Here is a 27,035-nt window from a genome sequence, read left to right as displayed (position 1 = left end):
TGTCTCTTTAACCGTACAGTCAAGTTATTAGTTACATTACAGCAGATTAGATCCAGGCTGCTGCAATCCCCATTATGACTTTGATTTCCAGCGTGGTGAAATCATTAACTCCCTCTGCTTTGTAATCAGTGCAGCATTTCTGCCAAGTCACCGTGCCCTGCTGTCAGTATGCACTGCATGTCTTTATTTGTAATATTATCCATAAACTACATTTCACTTGGCAAAAAAGCTCATGGGATTTCATTTCCAAGTCAGTGTGTGATATGACATAAATCCAGGCAGTGCAACTCCACAAGAACATCCTCTTCTTCTCAATTTCATCCTGGATTTACACTTTCCTTTTATGATTTTCAGATGAATTAAGTCAATTGTGACCAACACTGTTCATTAAAACCCAAATTACCTTCCCAGAAAAGGTATAAAGCAGCATTAACCAAAAGGAATTCAGTGATAAAAGCATCTCTGACACCTGTGCAAGGCAGTTTAAGGCACAAGCTGAGGAGATGAGGGCTTTCCCCATCTGTAACTGGGAGGAAAGGAGGCAGTGCAGCAGCATCCAAGGGGAGCATCTGACTGGCAAGTGACAGACACCAAGTCTATTTGCAAAAGGGAGATATAATTAGCATCCAAAGCATGAGATCACATAATCTAATGACAGACTTAAAGCATAAGTTTTATTTTGATAGAAGGCATTAAATGTGGATGGCTAGAGGTGTTCCAAATGTCCTAAATGATCCACACAGCCATGTGATATCTGCACGTTTCAGAGAGGCAACTAGAGGGCAGAAGGATACTCTTGGGAATCTCAAATGGCACACAGAAACCTACCATTAGACAAAGGAGCCTCACCCATTGTCTATGTTTGAGGAAAAATGCAAAGATAGTAAAGTGGTGAATCAAAGTAACAACCAAGAGGTATGTTCTCACAATAAAATGCTGAATAGCAAGTCTAGAGAAGATATGGAAGTTATAAGAGAGGCACAGAAACAGAGTAGAGAAGATAATATTAATAGCAGAGACAGAAAAAGGCAGATTTAGTAGCTTGTTATAAAGCTTTGCTATAACAAATCTTAACAACCTTAAGGTTTGTTATAAAAATGCCCATCTAATTCTTAAAGAAAGGAGTCGCAGACCCCACAAATTACATGTGGGAGCTGACTTCATTTAAGCTGACAGAATTTTATTAAAAACACCTGGAACATTTTCCTGGGCAAGGGCTTAATTAAAATTTTAGCCTCTGGTATTTTTTTCTAATGCAATTGTGCTTTACTCAAAATAGTGGAAAGTTACAACAAAAACTAAGCACATGTGAAATGCTGCAGCAAGAGATCTCGAACTAAACCACCTACCCATCATTGTTGCTTCCTTCAAGAACTTGTAGCTGGTTTCAAACGTCATCTGCTGCAGAGGGGAGGAGTTGGACTGAATTCCAAAACGATTCAGCGGTTTATAAATTCCTTCAAAACACATGTAATCTGCCACAAGTGAAAGGTGCCGAGGGTCTACCACAATCCCTTAGAACACAAGAAAGAGCAATCATCAGAGCATTCAAGGGCTAAGTGTGTGGGTTTTTTAAATAAATCAGATCTAAATTAAACCCCTTGAACCAATCAACATGGAGAACATCTCCATTAACATTCTTCTGGCAGTGTGTGTTTGCCTTAACTGCTCCCCTCAAATATCCAAGAGAGGCAGACCTATAATACAAAACAATATCTCTCCAGGGAAACTGAAATGTCGAGAATGCTGTAAGGCAGCAGAATTTCTCTATATAAAATCAGTAGGGCCTGGACCATCTCTGTTTATGCAGAGGGGGATCACACATCCATCCATCTGGGATGGACAGAGCTCTATCCCCTCACCCGATGGCCTGGGCTCTGGAGTCAGAAAGGTTCTGACGTTCTCTGTGCATCCACAGAAAAAAATCCTGTTTAGGATTTCTAAAAAGAAATAGCACTGATTTCTAAATAACTGTGTAATGGGGGATCATTAACAGCTCTGTCAACATTTACCAAGCAGTTCTTGAACAACTTGAAGGTGAGACCGTTCTGGGCTGCCAGCTGGCAAATCCGTTTGATATAACTGCTTGCTAAAATTCCCACTGTATTAATCTTCCCTCTTTTCAATAGTTTAATTCACAGCAAGACTCAGCTCACTGAAGGGCAATTCAACATGCCTAACTTGAGCAGCCTAAGTCAGGCAGCCTCCCCAGGCTGAAATCTCTGAATAATCTATGCAGAGAGAAGAACATTCAGACAATGCAGTGCAGCTATTTTAAGGAAGATATAAGGAAGATATAAAATCTCTGGTGCCTAGATTCCCATCATTAAAAAGCCAGAATGAGGCAAGATTGATCCTGTTCTCAGGGCCACTATACAAGTCTAACAGTTAGCTTCCTCAGACATCAATATTTAATTTGTTTGGACCTTACAGCTTGCAAAAAATATACCAGAACAGGAGGGGGATAAATTCACCTCATCTAGAGTATTTTATATTGATAAAAGAAACCTAATAATTAACTACAGGTCTTGCAGAAGACACTGGAATGATTAAAATGATGAAAACCTGCAATTTAAAAATATGCATATAAATGGAATGATCATGCAAAACCGTAACTGTAAGCACTGTGGCTGCGTTTTCCCATCTAATGGTATTAAAGACTACCTTTAAAAATACAAAGAAATCTTACATATACATGCAAATACATCTTTATTCCTTTATAATCACCCGCAGGGCTGATTCAATTCCTAATCTTAGCCATGGCCTGGATATCATTGGAATAAAGCTGTTCAGAGTCCAAAATCTAAAAGCGGAAAAAAATACAGATGCAAATTAGGACAGCGGTGTTGCTCTGTATTTCCAAATAACTTAAGCTAAGCTGAGATAGCTTTTTTTCTTCCATTTTCACGAGCTTAAGCAGCACCAACAGTTACAGAACAACTGTGAAGCAGCTCAGAGTCAAACACAGACAAAATGATTCCAGGGATTTATGTTTAAGCACATATACACATGAATAGGACTACTGGAATCCAAACTCACCACAGGAGAAAATTAACTGAAATTACAAAAAGCAAACTAACAAACCATCCCAAGCAGCAGAGGAATGTGTTAGTCTTCCAAACAACACAATGCAACACCCAGTGTCTCAGACAGCCAGAACTTTTAGCAAAAGAGAAGATATATCTTAAACCAATCCTGTATTTGTAGAGTTATGGGCCAGATGGGGTAACAGAACTATTCATCTCCAAGCACTGCAATTCATTTAGATGGAAGAACTCCCTCGAGTAACATTTAGAGACACAGTAAGCAGCATGGTGTGAAATCATCTGTCATTAGGCACTGGCTGCTGCACAAACACTGATTTGCAAGCTGCCCTTGAGAAAAGGCTCTGCTGAGCTCTGAACAGATCTGGGGGTAAAAAGGAGGAGTAAGAGAGTTTAAGAGCTGAAAAGGCTACAGATCACCCCTGATAAACTGAAATGGCATCCATCATCCCCTAGAGCACAAAAGATCATTCAAGTCTGGGATTATAAATAGATTACACACGTCAGAGTATCTGAACAGCTCCGCCATGTTTATCCCTTCAGTGTGCAGAACAAATTCCTTCTCTCCTTCTTTATTGGTGCTTTCATTCAGCAGGCACCTTGTGATCCCCTTCACCTCATGGATCACTGTGCTGCGTGCCAGGGAGGCGAGCAAGGAGGAGAGATCGAAGTACACCTTCGTCAGCGGCAGCGCCAGCGAAACCTGGCAGGAAAAAACCAACACAGTGTGAGGAAGTTTGAATACCAGGCTCAATAACAACCTACTTCCTTTGAGGCAAAAAGCAGACAACTGGGATCACCCGAGTTGTGTGTTTAGGAACATAACATCTGACTGGAACCCGAGCTGAACGATGCCAGTACGAAACTCCCCATGCCAAGATCAGTCATCCACATTGCTTTCAAGATCTCTGAACGTACACTCACTGTTTATTTGGGGTGGCTTTCTTTGGGGAGAGAGGATGGGTATCTGTTTGTTAGGGGGTTTATTTGGTTTTTTAAGGTGCTGAGATTTTTTTCAACGGTCCAGGCGTCACTTTTGTTCATCAAGAGCTGCACAGCAGCCCATTGCATATTTAAAGATTAAAAACATGATAAACCTGTCAAAAACTTGCCTTTAAAAAGAAGTTTCACCAGGCATTCTGAAAATTAGAAATTACTGAAAATTGTGTCGAGAAGCGTGTTTGTAGTGCCACTTTCTGCATTCATATGGGATTGCTGAGACAAAACAGCAGCACTGCACTGAAAAGATCCATTTGTTATGGGAGCTGCATGCAACCACCCACAGATGATCCAGGCACCTTACCTCACACCAAAGTTCATTTTCGGTGTCAAATGTGTAATCCTGTATGGATGGGTGGCTGTCCAGAACAGAGTTTACTCGCACCTCTGCTGCCTGAAGTAATTGATCTTTCCCTTTTTTAGTCTGAGACACAAAGGAAAGAGGTTGAGATTCTTCACCCTCTGCTCTATTCTGATCTTCTTCAGCACCAGGAGTCTTTTCTTCTTTTTCTGATTCAGCCTCTTCATCTTCTGGAGTCTCATCAACATTTTCTTCCCCATTCTCTTCTTCGCTCTCATAGTCGACCTGCAAAGAAACAAAGTTGTATTTATTTGAGCCAGAACGTGCACAGAAACAAAGCAGACCATGAACAGTTTAATTCAGGAATACTCTTCAGTGCTGATTTGCAAGTACCTCACCTATGGCACAATGAAAACGCAATTCTGTTGTAAAGAAAATAATACAACAGATTCAGTTCAGTCTCTATTTCTTTATAATCTTGCTATTATTCCTCAGCCCAGTCTGGGATGCTACAAGCTATTGGAACTGTAACAGAATTTAGTTTTCTCCCCCGCAAAAGTCTCATCTCTTCCCATAATCCAACTCTGAAGATGGGATTCCCTCATGATTTTCAATTACTCCACCCTCTTGCTGAAATTAAAGCAACCCATCTTTTAAGCAGTAATTATGAAGTACTGAACCCAGAGAAACATGCAGAGCCAGGGAGAATATTTATTAAGAACAGCAAAGTTTTAAAAACAATTAATGGCATGAAATTAGCAAGAGGTTGAAGTTAAGACACATCTACCCAATGCTTGAAGAACAAGGCTTCCAAAGAGGTCCAAATGAAAACTAATCAGCACAAAGCAGAGACCTTCCTATCTCCTCTCAAGAGGGGTTTGAGCTTTTTCAGCATTTTGCTTCAATGGAAGTTTTCCTTCCCAACTCAAACTCAGGCAGAAGAAAGAGGCAATTAAAGAGCAGTGCTGAGCACCTACAAAGTCATTACCTCTTCTTCCTGGTTCTTCCTCCGTTTACTTTCTGTAGCATCACCATCACCTTCATCAGCTTCTGCATCAACAATGTTCTCTTCTTCCTCTGCTACAGCTTCCTGACTATTCTGTGTCTAGAAACCCATGACAGATCAGATAATGAGGCCGTTAGGAAGCATCAAGAGCATCAAAAGGCTTTATATCATTATCTGCAATTTAACGATCCCTTGTTCAGTGTTCTACCTTTATGGACAAATTAATTTCTATAAGCCCACTACCATACAGAAATGAACTTACAATAACTTCAGCACTAAAAAAGATGAGTATCTACAAGATGGATAAGCTATCAGACTGCTTATGACAGTCCTTGATGGGAGAGGAGTGGCAGAAGGAACATGCAAAAGAACAAACAAAGGACCTAAGGAAAAGTTTTGACAAGCACTGCTACAACAGAATATTGATCTGGGAGCAAACAGAGTAATATGCTTTTGTCTCAGCAAAGCTAAAATAAACTGGCATTTTCAGAGTACAGTGAATTAGGATTTAATACACAAAAACTTTAGTTTCCTTGTTAATTTTATGAGAATAAATGCATGAAGAAAATATTTAGTATTCACACGCTTTGTGTACACTGAAACATGCTACACTTTTCCAAACGCTGGTTCTGAAAAACAGGTAAAGGAAGGGAGGTTTTTTTTCAGGAAGTGTTTTTCTGTACCTTGTCTTGGTCATCATCTAAATCCTTCCGAGTTGTCTTCCGAAGTGCTGACTTCACTAAAGATGTCATCTTTGCATTCTTCCTTTTAATTGCTTCCAGAAAAATTTTGAAGAACCTGACAGAAGAAGCAACCCAGAATGTCAAAGTTCAGCAGCACCACAGTCAATCTGAAGTTGTCAGAAAATTAATTTATTTTGGTTGAAAAGCCAGTCAACTCATAAGAGGAAATATTCCCTGCTGGATGCAAAAGTACTTCTAGGATAAGGCAAATAATTTTTCTTCTCATCCCTTTCCCATTCCTTTAGGAATCAAAGATTGGTATCAGCTCTCTTACTATCACAGATGTAGCCACGAATCCAAAGCTTAAAATGATATGCTCATCTGGATATAAAATCTGCACATTAAATTGACCTTCAGAAGAGATGGTTCATTTCTGGACTTTTTTTCTTTTTTAGACCAACAAGCACATACAAAATAAAGTAACCCAGCTTGAACTCGTGTGGCCTGAAGGAGGAAGAAATCAATAGCGGCTTTCTACAAAACAAAAATAGCTTTCAATAGACCCTTATTAAGTGTTCTACTTTTAACTAGACAAATTTGGTCAGACATGGGAATAGAAGCAGGGGCTAAAAACAAAGGGGGAAAAATAAGCCAGCATTTTCTGATTGATTTATTTTTTAAAATACTAAAAAAAAAAAGAAAAAAAAATTAAAATGTTTAGTTCTGTTCAGTGAAAGCACCAAGGGATACCTAAAGTATTCAAACATTTCTGCTGGTAATAAGTGCTTAAGCATCCAAAGACAGAGATGTTGCTTATTTGGCTCTTCTCTGACTATATCAGAGACACGTGAAAGGTCTGCCCTGATACAATTCTACACTGTCACTATGCCACAGATCCACAGTTTGATTCAAGACATAAACACAGCTGTGTAAATGCTCCTGGTAGCACATCCACAGGAAGCTGGTGCTCTGAAAGCCATATCAGCTGTAATAAAAAACATACAGAGCTCATAAAAAGGCAAAAGAAGAGCAAATATTAAAATATCTGAAAGCAAACCCACCTTGTTTCCATGAAGTGCAAGATCTGCCTGGGCCTCACACACTTCTCCTCTCGGTAATATTCATGGGGCAAGAAATGGAATTTGATTTTGTAGAGGCGATGCTTGTTCTGCTTGTGCTTCACATGCAGGGATTCCTCTATGTCCACTTTCTGCAGGACCTACGAAAGCCCCAAGTGAAAATGTTACTTCATTCACTCCCTGCAATTCCACTGTTTTCCACCAGAGACCAGAATTATACAAGGCTAACGGGCAAACTTTTCTGGAGGTTTTGTGGCAGCTCCCGAGGAACAGGACTCTACCCTATTGCATTGGTTTTGGCTTAAACTCTTCCCAAAAATTAGGTTAAGACAACAGCCTCACCTCCCACCTGACTTCTTCACAAGACACTACCCTTCTTAGTGGGTCAACAGCTGCATTTTATGACCCCAGCTCATTGAACAGGACAGTATTTCAGCACACAGCTGAGTCTTAACTTGATCCTTGCTGCTTTCAACTTGCAAGAGTAAGACAGAATTGGGTGCAGCATGTAGGAGAGCACAGGACTGCACTCCCAGGAAGAGAGGGAACACAGAACACATCACACTTCAGTATATGGAGTCTCCAGGGAGCCACACATTTTGAGCACAGCCACTTGTTTGAGACTGGGAAGGGGTGGGGGGCAAACAAAGGTCTCTATTATGCCAGTCACAGCCAGGTTAGCTTGTTTCAAAGACAAAACAGAACCCCTCCAATTCTAGACACTGTCAAAAATGAGCCTGACAAAAAGCCAGGCAAGACTATGGCAGCAAACATAAATCCTCTCTGCCGTTATACTACTGCTTTCTCTGAACTATTTCCCTTCCTTTACATTTCAGAGTTTGCAGCCTGTGACAGGGTTCTACAGATTAAATTGAATTTAAGTCTTACACAACCACAGTCACTGCAATTCCTTCCAACACTCCACTTCCTAGCAGGTATTACAGGTTCAGTAGGTAAAGAGAAAGGACCCTCTCATCTTGCATTCACAGTTAAACCTTCAAAAGTGGAAACTCCTACTAAGCCAGACCTACTGAGGAGCTCAAACAGGAGATTTTGTTTTGCCGATTTTCAAAGGATGCACTGGACAGGAGGCTCACCTCAGCTAAGCAGACTCTTGTGAGCTGTTTCTTAAGATGTTTCACCTTCTTGAGGGCTTTCTTGGTATTGAACACAGGAACACTCATCATTGGCGTTTTAATATTTGCACTGGCCACCATCAGTATTTCCCGCAACCTTTAAACAAAGAATGATCTTTCAAATTAAGCCAAAAAAGCACTTTGCAATCAGGTGAATGCCTAGTTCATTCCATTAGGCAGCATGCAGCAGCTGCCAGTTCTGCCAAAGCTGTGTGCACCAAGAGCTGTGGTTACCACTGCTCCTTTTCACTGCTCTGGTTCCCCACCAGGCACAGCACAACAGCAGCTCCACCGCCTCAATGAGATTATTCCCCCCGAGTTGTGGGAAAAGAAAAGAAATTATAATAAATGGTTCTAAGAACAGAAGAACTAATGAAGTCTGTTTCCTACAGATGCATAATGGATGCTTCCTCATGTTCTCCCCCTTCCCTGCTTCTCTGAAGTAACACAATCACGTCCCAGCTAAGGCATCACACACAAGGCCAGGTCAGCACCCACTTTATTCAGAACAAACTGATGATTTGCTGTATATCAGATAAAAGTAAGGGGCCTTCACAGATATTTTGGTTCATTTTCCAGATAAAAAGTAACTGTAAAACTTGAAAACATTAAACTAGTTCTTAACAGACACAATTTTCTATTATCTGAAGGATCATTCACCCTCAAGATTACACATATACCTGCCAGTGAGATTAAGCACAATTATATATCTAAGTGCCTGAAATAAAGGACCCATTGAGGACACAGTTTTCTCACCTTGGAATACCCAATGTGACATTCATTTCACCTCTGCCAGCAAAGTGAAAGGTGTTCAGAGTCATCTGTGTGGAAGGTTCCCCAATACTCTGAGCTGCAAGAAGACCCACAGCTTCTCCTGGGTCACAAAGAGATCGCTGCCACTTTAAATACAACAAATCCTTTAATCTGAAGACAGGAAATAAGAGGTTTAGCTCAATGTACAAAATGAAGAACTCAGACAAGACTGAAACATTGCTCAGTTCAATAAAGTTACATCTTTCAGCCAATTTCTCCTGGTAACTTATGCATAAATACGCTGCAAAACTGTAAAATTCTCTATCCCAATTGGATCTGACAAACACAGACCATTAACTCAGAACTGGGGCCTTGGCCAAACCATATTTTATTTCTGCTGCCAATTCCCAGAATGTCAGAAGAGAGTCCATTTACTCCCACTTGCTCTTCTTAACTGCCTTGATAACTCCAAGGTGTGTCAAGAGCATATTTTGGGTTTTAAGGTTACTGTAAAGTATTATTTTATATGTACAGGGACAGTAATACACTGCTGTTGTTCCAGAAGGCCTTTGCCAAAGCCCTCAGCAGCATGGAAAATTCAGGTTTGGAAGAAACAGATAACCAGGGCCTCCCACTGCACACTAAGCACACTTGGCTTTCAGGAACCATTCTGAAACCCACTGCTTTATTTCACAAAGGCCACAACAAAAACAACATGTGGTAAAGGCTTTTCAGTTTTAGCAAACTCAGTTGAAAAATGTATTTTGATTTTTGGCTCAGTTCAGAGAAGCAGAGACAAAAGTTTTTACCTATCAGAAGAAAGTGCTGGGTGCATATAACTTTGGCTGTTCTCAGATTCCCATTTATTGATATAACCTTCGACTCCATTTTCAAATGTTTCTGAAACAGATGCAAAATGAGTATCTGGACGCCAAACACCAAGGCTTGGGTCAGGACACTTATTTGTCTTCTTCAGATACTTTCTTCGTTTCTTCTCATCTAGCTCATACCACATCTTCAATAACTGAAAAGGAGAGGAGATTTTTAAGCAGACTGGTCTCCACAACCACCTAACACTGCTTCCAGGAGCAGCAGTGAAGGAGAAAAATATAACCTGTGTAAAATGTAAGGGTGAACATAACACAGCAAACGGCTCAGCTACAAATAACGGTGTTCTCCTTTATCTGATACTTAAAACCTTTGAAGCCAAATGACTTCAAGATTCTTTTCAAGCCTGAAATAGTCCGACACATAACCACAGTAACTACTCCAGAAACCAGTGAAATGCAGCCTCTAGGAATGATTTTAACTTGGGAGTGAACCCTCTCAACGTACTTAAATCTTTACTTCTAGTTCACTATCACCTTGCCTGTCTGAAGCTGGCATGAAAAAGGAGCTTCTCTGATTTTCACTTCTCAAAATTCAAGTCCAATGGTCCAGCAGAGCTCTTATTACGCATATTGATAGGTTTTATTTCTCTTCTTCAGTCTGTTAGCTTTCAAAGTAACATTTCAACTGTCACATTTGATAAAAGAAATAGCTAGTACCAACTTAAAAACAAAAATCAATTCAGAAAATGAGTTAAGCTGATCTTTTACAACCCTTGCTGTTTCATGAAGGAGGAATTGGCTTGTGACATGGAGATCTGTCCACTGAGCTTTCTAATATACTGAGACAAACAAGTATCTGCATTACCTATCTACTGAAAGAAAAAAGTAGGACTTGTTTGCATTTTGTGTCCATACATACAATCTTCATTAGAAGCCACACCATATAGATCAGTGCCATGATGTACAAGAGGTTTAAGCCAGAGTATTTTTTGGAAATGCTAGGCAGGGCTGGCTCAGCCCTCTGATCTTTGGTATTTAAACAGGCTCTCATCCAGCTAGCAGATATCTGTCCATGCAAGGGAGACTTACTCTTTGTATATGAAAAAAACCCTATATAACCCACCAGCAAAAAAACAATCAAACAAGAACAATCCCCCCAAACCATCCACGAACATGAGCTGTTTTCTAAAACCAAATTTACCTCAGAGTTTTTAGCTCCTGCCCCAGCACTAGGGCCCACAGACTTTAACAAATAATTATCAGCTTCATCACCCACAGCTGACATGATTCCTTCAAAAGGTAACTTGTTTAAGCAGACTGTGAAACACTTCAGGACATACAAAGCAATTAAAAAAAAATACTGGATTCTGAAACTTTTTTTGAATGGTTTGGTCATTTCAGCTGCTTCTGTGTTACCTGTAAAGTAGCAGGATCTCTTCCATTTTTTATTTCACCTGCTGGCATCTGTGCTTTCACACTTGCCAGTTTCTTTTGGGAAAACAACAGAAAACCTCCTTCTCTTTGCACAGAGCTTTGGTGCCTGGCTCGCCACTTTTTGATGGCTTTAAACTGCCGGTTAGCTTGGTGAGACTCCATCCTTGCTAAAGCTTCATCCAGATGGTTTGTCTTCTGGATTACCTATAAGCAAGTTGTGTGTGTGATTATTCTTGTCTCTATGCTCACTGCGGTAGAAAAGGCAAAGCAAACTGAAAAGGTCATCTGCTGCTACCCAAAATGCTCAGCTGCTGTAAAACAACTTACAAAACTGGTTTTCAGCCCAACTGAGACAAAACTCCCTATAACTTTATGTTATTATCATCATTCTGTAATAAGCAGTGATGACACTGGTAAAAGGAAGTTAATCAAACTTGACAGACTGTAAAGTAAAGTAATTTTTGCTGAATTCAAGTGCAGAGTTGAAACAGACAGTGCTTGGTGCTCTCCTGAAATTGAGACTTAAATCATGCTGCAGACTTAAGATCTACTTCCATCTTTTGAATACAATGATACAGTGGCAAAAAAAAATGTAGATTAGTCTGAGAATGACTGAGAGAAACAACTGCTGCCACTGGATCCCTGACAGATAGGCCAGATGTTAACCATGCATTTCAGTCTCCCCTTTACCCCAGATAAACACTTAAGATTTAGGTATTCTACCTCATAGTTTTCTGCAATGAAAGGAAACTGCTCTGGCTGTAAGAACTGAGTTTTAGGGATATCAAGCCCATCTTCTCCATACAGAAACTGCACCACGCTGCCATCGCTGTCTCGTACAGTCAGGTCATACTGAACCACCAGTCCTTCCAAGTGTTTTATGATACACCTATTGCAGAGGAAAAAAGAAATTAAAAAAAAAAAAAGAAAAGAAAAATGCTATTAAGAGGCTACAAAGCAACACTGATGATATAACTCTAACACAAAAAATACTGTTTTCATTAACCTCTTAAGTGTACTTAAGGGCTGAATGGGAATTCTGGAAGCCAAAAATCATACAGACACAACAACCAAGTGAAATGCATAATGATATTGGCCAAGCTTTCAGCTTGTTGCTCCCTCCAGTTTCCTTGGGCTGACCCGACTTAAAATGAAACAGTAAATTACTATTTCTACTGTCACTCTTGAACAGTTGTCTGAAAGAAGGGGATATCCCTCTGAAACAATTACAAGCTTCCATCTTCTACCATATACTGGAGGTGTTGCTTGACTAAAGATGAGGGTCACTCAACGTGGCCAAGAAAAACTAGAGTTGCCTGGAGTTTCTACATCTGTACTTGTACCAGCAAAGAGATTTCTCCAAAAGGAGAAGCTGCTGCTGCTATGTGCCAGAGATAAGTTAGAATAATAAAGTCCCACTTGATCTAGTCCTGTAGAAAACTGGACTTAGAACACACATTCAACATTCAGACAGTAAACAACTTTGTAAAAATCAAGTACAGTGAAGTTAGTCTAAGCACTACAGGCAGTTGTGGTCTACAGCAGTCTTAAAAAAAAAACCAAAAAACAAAAAACAAAAAGAGAAAAATCAACCAAACAAACGAAAGGACCTTTTAAAGGCTCCAGTTCTAAACCAAGCCTCTTACCTTTGCAGGTACCCAGAACGGCTGGTTTTGACAGCTGTATCCACAAGACCTTCCCTGCCAGCCATGCAGTGAAAGAAGAATTCCTAAATACAAGCACAATACCATCACCATTCTGCTGAGAAGTACACCAAGACTGGAAACCTAAGCTATTCCTCAAAAGCTACATATGAAAGCAGGGTGAACTATGAATTATATTTATCTATAATTTATTTATATAATTATATTTATCTATAATTGCAGATACTCAGTATTAAAATACCAAGACTTAAATAAACTTCAGTATCAACACAAGCTCTATTAAACTTACAGAAGGTTTGATCCCAGTGAGAAATCTGCCAGTCACAAATCCTCCTGAGCTGGGGGAAAAATCATAAGGCTGGAAACAGGGCAGTGATTTGCCAGATGCCATCAGTGGGGGTCTCCGACCTTCCAACTCGATCTGGCCCAGCAAACACGAAATCTAAATGTGGACAGGAAAAAAGGGAAACATAACTTTTCCATCCAACTTTATGCTCACATAAGCTTAATAAGTTTTCTTGAAAAATACAGTAAAAAAAAAAAGTAAAATGTTCACTAAATGCTCAGTGTCTAAATGTTGACTTTTTCACGAAATGTTCTTGCTACTGAGAGGCAGAAAAGGCATGAAGATTTCATTTGGTCTTTTTAGTTACTCCAGCCCTCTGACTTACCCTCAACATTTTCATTCTCATTCTGTATGTTTATTTTAATAAAAAGAGATGTGAAACTAAAAATATCATAAATATTTTTTTGAGGGTTCCTACATGATCCTCACCACCTCTCAGCAGTGTACCAAAAAGAGAACAAAAATCTCAAACCAAAACACTTCCTCTCTTGAGCTTTGGTCATTCTCTCTCATCAGAGGCAGAATTTTAGATGGCATTTTTATATAGTGTTTTTTGCTCGGAATCTGTGTTGCAGAAAGCAAAATGAAGAAGCATCCTTGCCATTTCCACCAAAATCAAAGATTTAGTTGTTCCTATTCAGTAGTGGAAGAAGGATAAAAGGGTCAGTCTCCAACAGAGGCCAGGAAAAATCCTTTCTCCTACAGTAGATTTGTTTGCATGAACTGCAGCATTTCTTCTGAAAAGCAGGTCTGGTGCTGCAATAAATCCTCATGTACTGAGAAGTGATTCAAAAATAGATTATAATAAACACTGACTCTCTCCATCACCCACTGAGGTCTTTATTACATTCTTCTAAAATTTTTCCATGCCAAAGTCCAGAATAAAAATCTTGCTTTGGTATTAGATATCCCCAAAAGAGCTTCCCAAGAGCTCACATTCTAGTTCAAATCACATCAACACATGTAGCTGCTGAGTATCCTGGCTGTGATTACCTGCATTGTGTTTACAGTGGATCCTTTGGCTCCTGACTGTACCATCAACTGCAAATTGTTCTCTGGAAAGCTCCTGTGGAGACCAAGGGGCATACAGACCTAAAGAGTTGTGGTGGAGGGAAGGGAACGAAACCAAATGTTAATAATAAATTAATAATAATACAATGAACCAAAGTAATTCCTGTTGAAGGCTTTAACGAAGTGAAAAATCAATCACAAATATTTCTATTTATAATTTTAAAAGCATCTTGAACATTAGGCCATCTTCTCACTCAGGGAGGACAAGGCTGAGGTGGAGAGGCAGTGTGTGAAGCCACATGCTGGGACAGATGGAAAGCTTCAGCCTTCAGAAGAGTCAGGAATCCCTCACCAACTTAATAAGAAAGTCTCCAAACAAGATTAGTATGCACAGATGCCTCGATGCCAACCTTGTTAACGTCGTTGTTGTAACTGTTTACTTCCTCCTTGAATTTCATATCAACCATGTTAAAATCCCTCTGGTCTTTGCAGAGATGGGCATCCTGCCATTTCCCTTGGACCTCTTCACATGATGCTGTTTCTGGCAAATTAAGAGCAGCTCTAACAGCCTGAAAGTAAAATATGGGGGTTTATAGGTGTTAAGCGGGCATGATTAAACAGGGCATGATTTCAAAAATTTTTAATTACGGGAAAAAAAACAAACCTGCAAAACAGACTTACTTCAATACCACTCTGCTTTGACTTTTCAATGATTTTTTTTCTTTTGTGGTCTGCGTCAGGTTTAACCAAAATATCTTCAATCCCTGTTAAAGAAGAGACCCAGAACACAATGATCTAAACTGAAAGAGAATTGAGGAAGGAACCACATTTGCAGTCAGGGATTTTGAGAGCAAAGAGCTGGAAAAGAAAGCCACAATTAAAGTTATAATTCTGCAGCTTGACAAGAAAAAAAAAATTGAGTGGCTTTTTGATGGAGGTGTAGGCCATGAAAAAAAAACATGCAACATTAACTAAGCATTAAGGGTGCAAAATCAACTTCAGAAGTCTTAATTCAACAGCCTCTAAAAATCTTTAATTGGTGCACTTGCACAAACAAATGTTTTATGGGCCACATCAATCTGGTTTTCCTCTTCCATCCACACCAAAATTCCTGTCAGCTGAACGTCGCTCAATAAGGCATTTCCTACCTTTTTTTAAAAAAGGAAAATTAAAAACGCAGACCCTTGTGATGACAGGACGAGGAGAACAACAGGACAAATTAAAGACTGGAGTCCTAACTCCTCTAAGCTATTTATAAGGAGTCACTAAAATGGTTACTCCTGCTCCAGTCCCACTTCTCATTTTCTGTTGTTTTAACTACCTAGTGATCCCAGGCTTGTTACCTTTTCCTAACTAATTTCTGCACCCTGGCTCTCCTGACACATGTTTTGTGTCTTACAGTCAACAAATCACCTTCCTCACTCCAAAAGATATCCTTCCCTTTTCCTTGGCTCACAGCAGCCTCTTGGTTCCTCACTATTGCTGTCTAACAGTTGACTGTGCCTCCACAACTCTTGCATGAGTTTGCAAAGCTGTAACGAAAGTCAGACATTTACCAGAAGTTTTACAGTAGAGTGGTGCAAGACCTGATTAACAACCCCCCAAAGTTCTTCCATCTTGCTTCATCAGTTGTTCTGCTTTCTGTGCAACAATTCTTTTTCAAAAAAGATAACAGAGATTCATAGGAGGTTTTGATCTAAACAAAATTTCAACACGGGGCATTTAGACTGTGTACACTTTGACTAGGATGGACAGAAGAGAGAACTTGCTGGACATACTCAACTCTGTACTTTATGCTTACACACCAACCAGGAAGAGGAAAGAAAAAGATCAAAAAAAGGCTGGCAAGCAGCTATCCCACTCTAGGGCAGTCTTGCTAAATTTTCTTTACAGAATTAGCATGTATTATACCCAACAATGTCTGTTTTATATCTGAGGAGGTGCTGCAGTTACTCACCCATTGTAAACCCCCTGTACAACTGCAGGTAAGCAGTGAAGAGGCGTCCCAGGCACGTCAGCACTTTCCCACTGGTTTCACCCCCATAGATTTCATAGCAACAATGGACCAGGCCATAGGCAGAGCTGCCAAAATGAGCTTTGTCCAAGACTCCACACAGTAACTCCCCGTTTCTAATAATAACCTGAAAAATAAAACACAGCCATTCAGGAAAATGGAAATTTTGATCTTACTATGACCTCTACAGGTTTTTCTGTGTAATCCATGTGAAAATAGGTTTAAGTTGAAAAAGTTCACACACAGTTAAATATGGTCAGATTATCTGTACTTCCAGAATTTATAGCAGAAATAAAACTTCTAACACCATCTGTATTTTTCCACCTATAAAGTCCAAAAATGAAGACACATGGCCTAACAAAAACAGATGGAATCTGCATCAGTCAGGACCAGATGAGAGTTTTTCCTGACCCCCAGGCCTATCCTTTAATCACCCGCTTCTGGAAGTAACTTTTGCAAAATACCTGCTTTTAACTTTGTCATCTGTCCACTGCCTTTCCCATTCCTCTACTGTATACACAATTTTAGTACAACAAAGCCCACGCCAACCTCCAGAGCTGCCCCCTTCTCTGCTGTCCCAGACTTGCTGCATACCTGAGATTCACACATTGAATCAAGATTTAGACATCTGCTTGCAGGTCCCTTCACCCAGGCTCTCCCACCAATCTTGGCTTTCCCAGTCAAATTCAGTGGAATGTGGTTGTCTGGGATGACATTTATTAACAACGTAGAAACAACCTATAAAGAAACAGGAAGAGTGGCAGGAACTATTTATTTCCTATATTCCCTTCTCAACATAAAGAATTTGGCATGGAGGAGACAAGCAACATCCTGTATGTATTTTCTCCACTGACAGCAAAGTTTTAAAAGCCTGGAAATCTGACAAGACAGAAATATCCTCATGGTACTCCAGCCCTTGAAAGATCAATGAGCTGAGACACATAATTATTTTGAAACATATGGAAGTAAAGACTTTTCCAATAACTAGATAGATTAAAATTAACAACAACAAAAAAGAGCTGTCTGTTGGATTTTACATGAAAAACTGGCAGAGAATTTCCCCTACTCTGCTATAAAACATGATACTTGAACTGAATGTTAAGCTCTCTTAAATAGCACAAAATAGAGCACTCACTTGGGTTTCCCAGATATTACATCAATCTAATGATGATCTCAAAAAATACAAGAATATTTACCTACAGCCTTTAAGTTCAGGCATAACCTAGTTTATTACGACCAACAAATTCCTTCCCTGTTCCCATGCCTGTCACCTGCACCACTACACTTTTATCTGCAACACCTAAAAGCACTAATTTAATTCTGCCATTTTAAATGAAAGATGACTCTCCCAGCTCAAGAACATACACCAGGATCTATGTGGTGTGGACCAGATGATGGGATCTGGCTTTTTAGAGCAGCCCTGGTTTTAGCATCAGCATTCTGCTTACTGTGGAACCACCAGCATTCAACCCAGTAAATTATAAACCACCTGCTTTCCTGTCCATAATCGCTGTGGTTTCATAATGGCAGGAGGAAAGGTTTTAATTCTTCCTTTCTTGTCTGTCAGTCCTCGGTAAACGAGCTCCATATATTGCTCTCTGGTGAAAAAGCAGCCCCGGATTGTCATGCTGACTCCAGAAACCATGTGATCCTGGATCAAGCCAGGAAGTGGCTTCCCATCCTAAAAAGAGAAAACAAGAAAAAGGGTTGGGGGTGTTAATAAGCCTCCAGCTCCCAAAACTATTCCCCCTGGATAAAAGTGCTAAAGTAATTTGTAAAGAACTCATCATTACAGCACAACTCCACTAAAGCTCTTCTGGACACTGACACTCAAAGGGACAAGACTGGACATGCTGGGCCTTGTTCAGATGAACAGAACCACAGGTGGAGAAAGAACAGAAACCAGGAATAAATCTCAAAAGTAAATAAATAGATTTTTTTTCAATATTCTCTCATTTATCATTAGAAAAAACAAACAAACCAAAGTGCTTTCAGGTAGGAGTACATTTATCTGACAGTTTCACTTGCCTTTGGCACCAGATACTGTTCATCAGTAAAGGCTAAGGTGTAGGCTTCTGCCCTACCCAGCTCGCTCTGTGGAAAATGGGCATTCATCTCATCTCCATCAAAATCAGCATTGTAAGCCTTGCAGTTGGCATAGTGAAGCCTCAGCACTTTTTCTCCAGGCAGGATTCGGGCCCGGTGAGCTTGGATGGAAGGTCTGTGAAGGGTGGGCTGGCGGTTCAGTAACAGGACATCTCCATTTTTAATATGTCGACACACCTGAAAGGGAAATTTGGTTGCTGCCTACATGGCATTTCCATGCATGGCTCAAAAAGGACTGCACCTTTAAAGATATACACACACCCAAACCACTTTATTTCTAGTATGCACAAAATTGTGCAGTTCTGCACAAAACTCAGAGAGAATCGAGACTGTTTGCCACTGAACACCCTCTGCTCTCCAGCAAATCACACATTAACTCTTCCAAACCACAGTGATCAAATCAATAAGCTATTTATCCAAAGCCCACTGGGCTAAATTGATACCTGCCACAATACACCCAGCCCTGGACATCCTAGAATAAGGTAATAATACCACTCAGTAGGTGGAGCAGAGGATTTCTGAGTTATAATTTCAGGTTTAAGTACAACACAATATATTCTTATTTAGAACAGAGTCTATCAAAACAGTCTCATTTTAATTTTTCTGTCAGCAACACTCATATATCCACTAAAGTGATTATCAACAGGAGTATGACAAGTTGTTTGTACAATCTAAATATTGTCATTTTTACCTCTGTGACAGGTTCTGAGAGGACTGACATCACAGCAATACTCAAGTCTTAACTATCAAATCTACTATACCTCTCTTACAGACAGGGTAATACATAGCAGACAATGTGAAAAGATTATTCAACACCAAAACCTCTGCCCTAGCAGTTAAATAGTAAGTTCCTAACTCTTGAAATGGAGGGAGATAGAGTTAAGAAGTTTCAAAGGTTGATTAAGCTGTAGCAAAGAGAAGAAACGACAGACATAGCATCAGTTAGGTTGGAAAAAACCTCTAAGATCATCTAGTCCAACTCTTAACCCAGCCCTGTCAAGGCCACCACTAAACCATGTCCCTAAATGTTACATCTACATGTCTTGTACAAATCTCCAGGGATGATGATTCCACCACTGCCCTGAGCAGCCTATTCCAATGCTTCACCAACCTTTTGATGAAGAAGTTGTTCTTAAATCCAATTCAAATCTCCCCTGGCACAACTCTTGTCCTGTCGCTTCTTACTTGGGAAAAGAGACCAACCCACACCTCACTACAACCTCCTCAGGTAGTTGAGGCTCTGCCCTGAGCCTCCTTTTCTCCAGGCTAAACATCCCCAGCTCCCTCAGCTGCTCCTCATCAGACTTGTGCTCCAGACCCTTCCACAGCTCTGTTGCCCTTCTCTGGACATGCTCCAGCACCTCTTTCCTGTACTAAGGGGCCCAAAACTGAACACAGGATTCAAAGTGTGGCTTCACCAGCGCCCAACACGGGGGAGATCATTGCCCTGGTCCCACTGTCAACACTATTTCTAATACAGGTCAGGATGCCATTGGCATTCTTGGCCACCTGGGCACACTCCTGGCTCATATTCAGCCCCTGTCAACCAGCACCCCCAGGTCCTTTCCCTCTGGGCAGCTTTCTGCCCCTAGCCTGGAGCTCTGCATGGGGTTGTTGTGACCCACGTGCAGGACCCACGCTTGGCCTTGTTGAACCTCATTCCACTGCTCTCAGCCCATCTCTCCAGCCTGTCCAGATCCCCCTGCAAAAACTGACTGAGGGTGCACTTCCAATTGCTGAGAATTTGCTGAGAAGGACAGGGAGGAAGGAGGATTTAAAAGCATGAAATGAAAGCAATATTTTATCTTCCATGCTGCTAAACTTCTCAAGAACAGTTAGCTGCAAAAGACTACTCTGCATCTTAGCAAGGTGCATATTAAGAGTAAAATTCAGAATGGAAAAGTGGGGTTTAGAATTTGAAAAAATATCATGTTTTTCTTCCCACCCCACAACTTTTTCTCAGCCATGAGAACAAGCTGCCTCAACAAGATGAGACAGCCCTGCCCTGGCAGTCTTGATGAGTGGGACAGTAAGTATTATTACGTAAAAAAAAATAGCACCGCAGGTGCAGGAGGGCTCTGACAATCCCTCTGTCATACTCACAATCTTCAGTCCTGACTGGGGGGCTCCAGAAGAAGGAGTGAGGAGCTGCTTGGCGATGGCCTCCCTCTGGGTCAGGCTGGTCGCGCTCAGCACCGTGCGAGATCCGTCCTCGTTAATGACCATGGAGGCCCCAGGGTGAACCTTTGGGCCATTTATGACAGCCTGCCTCAGCTCTTTGACATTCCAGGGAGTGACTGGCTGAGGGTAAGTCAGTTTGGTAGCAAATACCTGGACAGGAGGGAAAAGAGATGAGAAATAACATATTGTTCAACTTCAGCTTGAAACCGTAAAAGCCACTGATAAAAAAGTGTCAAATGTTAATTCACACAATGCAAACATGAATTACTTTAAGCTCCTGGAGGCATCTCCTCCTCAGTCTACTCTACTGCCAGACAAATACATTTCTGTTTTAAAATCCTCTACCATTAGAATAGAAAGGATGTCGTTTTTACAATTTGCTACTGCAAGTGAAAAGGAAAACTCAATTAGCAATTAATAAAAAAGCAGGATTTTCAATTCTGCAAACAAACCCACAAATATAGTGAAAAAGCACAGTATCACCAGTTCTGCTATTTGCCAATAGGCAACCAGAAGAGATGATAAAATGAAAAGATCAAATTCAGGCTCAGTGTGGTTAAAAATCATTAAGGATGGATGAAGCCAGTGTTGTTATTATGGCCTTTCTTAAAGGCCACAGCTGTGCAAAATACACTGAACAAAGACCACAGGAGAAACAGGATCTACTTATAAAGTTTGCACCAATTCTTAACCCCGTGAAGCAAATTCTTAATCCCATGAAGCTTTTTCCTTTTTTTTTTTTTTAATGCTCTTTCTCAGATGTGGTGTTCAGTGTAACTGCTCCTTATTAACACACAGTAGCAACACACAGTAGAGTCCCCAGCTGCACCAGAAAGAAACACTCTTTTATCTGTTCTCACCATGGGAATGCCAATCTCATTGGTACCAATGTACATATCGGGGCAAATGACTGATCGAGCAGCAAAATCCACGCGCTTGCCCATCATGTGCTTCCGGAACAGCCCCTCCTTCTTCTCCAACAGCTTTGAAAACAGGAGGTAACGATTAAAATGTGACAGTATGAACATCAGACAGATTCTCCAGATACTAGAGTGATGAATATCATGAAAATGCCCACAAGTATTCACTTCTTTCTCACTCCATCAGCTTCTCTTAAGTTAACTGTCTGGGACACACAAAGCCCAGAGTTTTTAAGGTTCTGCCTGCTACCCACCTGACGAATACCAGGGTATTTTTCTGTTATCAGTTTGTCCATGTCACTGTCAAATACAATGTTGACATGGCTCTGAAGTCGTATCCAACTGTTGTACAGCTTATCTGCAATGCTCTGTCCTGGAATCGCTGTCAGCGCAGAACGGTCCAGAGGTTCATTATCCCCTCCTATCTCCTGCAGAAACAGAAATTAGAAACTTGGGCTTAACAAAAAATATCTTCTATTTACTAGGCTGAAATTATAGTATTAATTAGAGTGTTATATATAGCAAATAAAACATTCACCATTATTTTGCACCTCCTTAAAGAAACTACTTTAAAAAAAAAAAAAAACACAACAAAGAATTAACAGTGTAAACTTAACTTTCAAGTTATTGCAACCAAGAGCCTCAGACAGTTGTCAAGCTTTAAAAACTGACTTGGATGGGAGATCTCCAAAAACCACAGCTACATATACCAGTGGGACTTTAAAAGATGATTGCTAATTGATCATCTGCTGCTAGATGACAGTCCTCTTTCCAAATTAGATGTTACTGGTTAGTCAGTCTGTGCTATGAATCACTGTAACCAGAAAATTCTGTTCTTAGATAAAAATAATGTAAATCCAAGTGCTTTTATCACCTACATCACTTTGTTTTCAGTCTGAGTGTCTGTATAGCAGTCACATCGAAATGGATTAACCTCCTGTCAGTCACACACTTAAGAATGGATCTCCACCTAGTGGCTACATTCTGAGTAACTAAGAATGTTTTCAAAATGTTTTACACTTAAAATATAAATCAAATTCAGCTGAAACGAAGTCCAGTATCAAAGAACTCTCAGTGATACAACGGATGAACAAATAAGGCAAATGGACCTACATTATGATTTGCCATTATACATCCATGTGAACTGGTCAGCAGCAGACAAGCACTGTTACTAACTAATGTTATCTGGTTCTATTTAGATATCAATGGTCAAAAATAACCACAATCACAATTGGCTCTACTAGGTTCAGAAGCTAAAGGGGCTTTTTTCTCCCCCCTCATTCATTTTTCATGTGATGAGATACTGGCAAAGTTTTATCTTGAGCTGTTTGTGCTGTACATATTTCCTTCTCCAGAAACAGGAGCCCGTTATGTCTCACGTACAGTAATCCAGCACCAAAACCCACAACTAAAAGAATATGAGCAAAATGTTTTTTTTCCTTTGCACCAGGTAGATGAGAGGAAAGAGGGGAGGGGAAAAACCCAAAACAGCTATGGAGAACACCTCCACCAGCACATCCTCCAACAGCTCAGGCAAAAACTGCTCCTGGGACAGTTTAAACAGGAGCCAACCTGAACATGACCCACACATCCAAAAAGCAAAGAATAAGACAGCCAGCAGCTCTTACTGTTTGAATTTCTTCTGTAAATTTTATTGGCTGACATTGTTCTTTTGCCATGAAAACCAAGAGTTTCCGTATCATTTGGGCATCTTTCATCACAGCCTGCAGGTTCACAGTCTGGCCGTTCGTGAACAGTCGATCTCCAAGGCGATTTACGGGACGGTACCTACAGCAGGCCAAAATCACTTTAGAAGATTAAAGCCACTGAACAGCAGCAGAATAAAACCTCAAACATTCTAAGCTAAGTCTTCAGTGCATGAAAAATAATCCCTGTAAACTAACGGTGAGCATTTAAAAATTCACACATTCTACTGCGACAGTCATAAAAGAGGAGTGATCCTTAACAAGAAATTCTACCAGTACTATAGTAATAATATTCCATAATAATTTAAAATACTAATACTGTGTTTTTCCATAATTAGTATTTCAATCTTCTAACAAACTCATAAAAGTTATGATCAGTTACTGATACAACTTTTTTTTTTTTTAACACTCCACTGACACTTCAGCAGATCAGTGTCTGTACTGTAATTGTTTGCTAACTCCTGCAAAAAGCATATGTGCTAAACCCTCTGATTTCTACAAAAGCTTTTGGGGGAATATTTTACCTTGAAGGTGGAACCACAAGTAGATCTAAAAAAAACATGTCTGGACTGAATCCTGAACTCTCATGGGGATCCATCCCAGGGAAGAGATAACGCAAAAAGAAACCTAAGAAGACACAACAGAAATATAAACTCATTCTCATTGTTTGGGAATCCAAATTCCCAGATGCACTTGGTCAATCAAGTCAAAAGAATCTGCTAAGTTAAACACTACTGAGCTTGTTTAAAATAAAAACTTTCATGCTTTAGAAAGAATTGCCACTCTCTTTTTGGTTACATACATGGTATTTTAGAAGCAACTCTAAACAGAAATATAGATTGTAGCAAAAGGAAAAAGGAAAACAGCAGGAGGAAAGCTTCCAGCAACTAACTGCAAGTGATTCATGAAACTGCTTTATTTTTTCCTGGCAACTGCAGACAGATGAAGAGTACAGACAACTCAAGAGACTGATAAACACATTCCTGATCTTTATCTGTGGGGAATTGCAGCACCATATGAAAAATCACACTCTCTGTAATCAACAGTCATGATTCGTGGGGAGCCACAACTTGAGAACAGTGGATCAAACTATTCCTTAAATCCAGGTCCCTGCACTGACCAGCTACCAGTCCTCCTGTCACAAAACCTATCTTGCAGCCACGAGCCCTTAAGGCAAAAGGCAAAGATTTGACAAGGAATTAATACTGGAACATTTGCAGACATTGTCCACTAAATGGTACAGAAAAAAAAGTTACATTGCTATTAACAATTATTACCTTCATTCTTCCACAGAGCCAGGATGTACTCCTTGGCAGTCATTGGTGTCAGGTATCCTCTCTTCCCTAACTGGCTTTCATCAATAACTGAAAAATAAAAAATGAAATAAAAATAAAATATTTATTTTTAAAAAAAAAAATCTCAAGAAGTTACTCTGACAGGGTTTTTTTTTGCTTATGATGGTAAGTGCTTCTAGTTAAGAGAAGGAATGGAAATACATACAAAGTATACTGGCTGACATTTACATCAAAATTATCATTTAAATGTTTGCTTTGGGAATATGAAATTAACTAAAGAAAGAGCCTTCTCATAATGGAAAAAAGAAGGAGCCATTTTTGTGATAAATGGATATCTATCTATATAAGCAACTGAAACAAGACTCATCTTCAACATCTAAAGTGTATGTTTTATTTGACTAATGGTGAGCTGCACCCTTTCTCATGATGATCTCATCCACTGCCCAAAACACAAACCAGGAGTCAGCCTGCAGCTGGGGAACATTTAAGTGGGCTTCAGGTACTACCAGTGAGATCAAGGTTCCCATGAAATAGCTGCAGGAGACAACAGCACCAGTCAGCAATCCATCCATACTGTAAGTGAGAGTCTGGTTGGCTGTACTTTGGAAAGGAAAGAAAGCACATGGTTTTGCTACTGAAAAGCAAAAAGATCATTTTTGCAAAGACAAAGCCAGAGATTTTAGATCTCAATTTCCACTTCTCTTGCAGGCCAGCCCCTTGTGTCCCAGGGAAGTCAAAGTACACAACTTGATGAAAGGCAATTCTCTCATGACCTCAGATAAGGGTTTCCTATTCTTCTTTTGGCTACGGTCCAGAAAACCAGATTTTTCCACACTGAAACTTCAATTCCCCATTCACCTAGAAAAACTTTCCATCCCTTAGACAGAAATGGATCAATGCCAAGGTTAAAAGCACTCCCTCTGAGATTAAACTGTGACACAGGCTATGGAGAATGCACATAACTGTGTGATCCATCCCATTTCAGAAGATAAGACACTTCAGATTGTGCTTCTTCAGCCACAACTCCAGAGATTTAATCTAGTATTTAAACCACAGAGTAGCAAACAAAATAAACTCTCTATTTAGACCTTTTCTAAGGGCTGAATAACACAAAAAATCTGCTTCAATTCTATCTCATTGTGTAAACGATCAAGGATGCAAGAGGAAAAAAGTAAGTTTAAATTGATTCAACACTAAATAATTAAATCCAAAAAGTGTCACCTACTTTCTTTTCTGTCTTTTCCTCTTTAAGAGGATATTCTTTCATAAGAGTTAGTATTGTCTGATTTTCTTTCTGAAGTAAGATTGGTCATCTTCCTCCTAGGTAATTTTTTATCTAGTGTCTCTGTTCCAAAAATCTAGCAGAAAATCCTCTATCTGCCAAAAATGAGGTGCCCCAAAACCACCCTAAAACTGACACAGTTTTTGCTTTTGTACTTCTTTTCCTGACACACAGACACTTGAAGGTGCAAAGCATAGAAGACTTGCCAAGAGAAATTTAATGGAATAAGGTACTCCCCAACTTCTGAGCTTACTCTTTTATTTACATTTTTTATAAATGAGTTACAAGTGCAGAGTCACTGCTAGGAACCTGTTCCCCTGTAATGCAGGAAAAAAAGTGCAAACAGGAGACAAACAGGAGACAAACATTTTACCTGCTGGTTCATCCAGAATGCCTCCCTCTCCTGACTTATGGTACACTGTAGAAGGATAGGTTACTGTCAGCTTGCTGTTATGCTCCTTTCTCACCAGTGATCTCCTGGATCTTAAAAAAAAAAAAAATCAAACAGGAAAGGCAGACAAAAGTTAATAGAAATACAATATTTAACTTCACATTGGCTATTTACTTCCTTGTGTAGTTAAACTTACTTGCAGTTTGGGCATTTCTTTGAACTCATATGTGCTTTCCAGAACTGTGCTATCAGATTATTTCGACAGTCACATACATTTTTGACCTGATAAAGAAAAAAAAACCCAACATAAAGATAATGAAAATAGTAAAATTAAATGAAAGTAATAAAATTATTCATTAAAAATTATACCATTTACATTTACTATCAACAGGGATGTTATTCGTATCAATGCACACACACCCTTGTACTGATTTAATTCATGCCTTACGTTCATTATCTTCTCATATTTGCTGGAAATATACACCCCTCAGTGTTCACCACCCTCCTTTTTAAATTTATTTCATAGTCTAGAATTCAAAGCTTTTCTCTAATGATGACTTAAGAAGGTAGAAGAATGATAAAAGTCACTTCTTTTGACTGCTCATGAATGTGTGATCTACCATGTGTGCTTAAGCTTAGATTTGGAACAAGTGATTAGGAATTAAACTTGGCTTATAAACAAATCAGCTCAAAGATCTTAAAACTTTAAATATATTCTTCATTCACATTTGCCTTTACTAACAATGTACATTAAACTACATTTAAATGGAAATTAGAATTCTAGATTCTTTCTAAATTTTGAAGTCTTTCTAAAAATTTCACTGTAAGTAATTCTGCAGGTTTGCTGGATGCAT

At 39.7% G+C, this 27,035-nt stretch overlaps 1 protein-coding gene across 1 annotated transcript in view; it reads right to left on the bottom strand.

The window, feature by feature from the left end:
• Positions 1 to 845: 845 nt before the first annotated feature.
• The window catches only part of POLR1A (RNA polymerase I subunit A), a 29,596-nt gene continuing 3,406 nt past the window's right edge, over positions 846 to 27,035 (bottom strand). The window contains 32 exon segments of the mRNA XM_032685470.1: positions 846 to 856; positions 1,350 to 1,514; positions 2,690 to 2,712; positions 2,714 to 2,752; positions 2,754 to 2,803; positions 3,547 to 3,747; positions 4,348 to 4,629; positions 5,333 to 5,449; positions 6,034 to 6,148; positions 7,095 to 7,252; positions 8,210 to 8,345; positions 9,005 to 9,172; positions 9,811 to 10,025; positions 11,248 to 11,469; positions 11,989 to 12,154; positions 12,912 to 12,994; positions 13,219 to 13,371; positions 14,269 to 14,367; positions 14,697 to 14,855; positions 14,968 to 15,050; positions 16,244 to 16,427; positions 16,895 to 17,038; positions 17,790 to 17,981; positions 18,329 to 18,583; positions 20,510 to 20,737; positions 21,448 to 21,570; positions 21,762 to 21,935; positions 23,136 to 23,295; positions 23,738 to 23,840; positions 24,491 to 24,577; positions 26,164 to 26,273; positions 26,378 to 26,463. Coding sequence (XP_032541361.1) covers positions 846 to 856; positions 1,350 to 1,514; positions 2,690 to 2,712; positions 2,714 to 2,752; positions 2,754 to 2,803; positions 3,547 to 3,747; positions 4,348 to 4,629; positions 5,333 to 5,449; positions 6,034 to 6,148; positions 7,095 to 7,252; positions 8,210 to 8,345; positions 9,005 to 9,172; positions 9,811 to 10,025; positions 11,248 to 11,469; positions 11,989 to 12,154; positions 12,912 to 12,994; positions 13,219 to 13,371; positions 14,269 to 14,367; positions 14,697 to 14,855; positions 14,968 to 15,050; positions 16,244 to 16,427; positions 16,895 to 17,038; positions 17,790 to 17,981; positions 18,329 to 18,583; positions 20,510 to 20,737; positions 21,448 to 21,570; positions 21,762 to 21,935; positions 23,136 to 23,295; positions 23,738 to 23,840; positions 24,491 to 24,577; positions 26,164 to 26,273; positions 26,378 to 26,463 — 4,491 coding nt within the window.

Source organism: Chiroxiphia lanceolata, chromosome 4, assembly GCF_009829145.1.
Source record: "Chiroxiphia lanceolata isolate bChiLan1 chromosome 4, bChiLan1.pri, whole genome shotgun sequence".
Lineage (NCBI taxonomy): Eukaryota > Metazoa > Chordata > Aves > Passeriformes > Pipridae > Chiroxiphia > Chiroxiphia lanceolata.
This window is presented reverse-complemented; position numbering and strand designations above follow the sequence as displayed.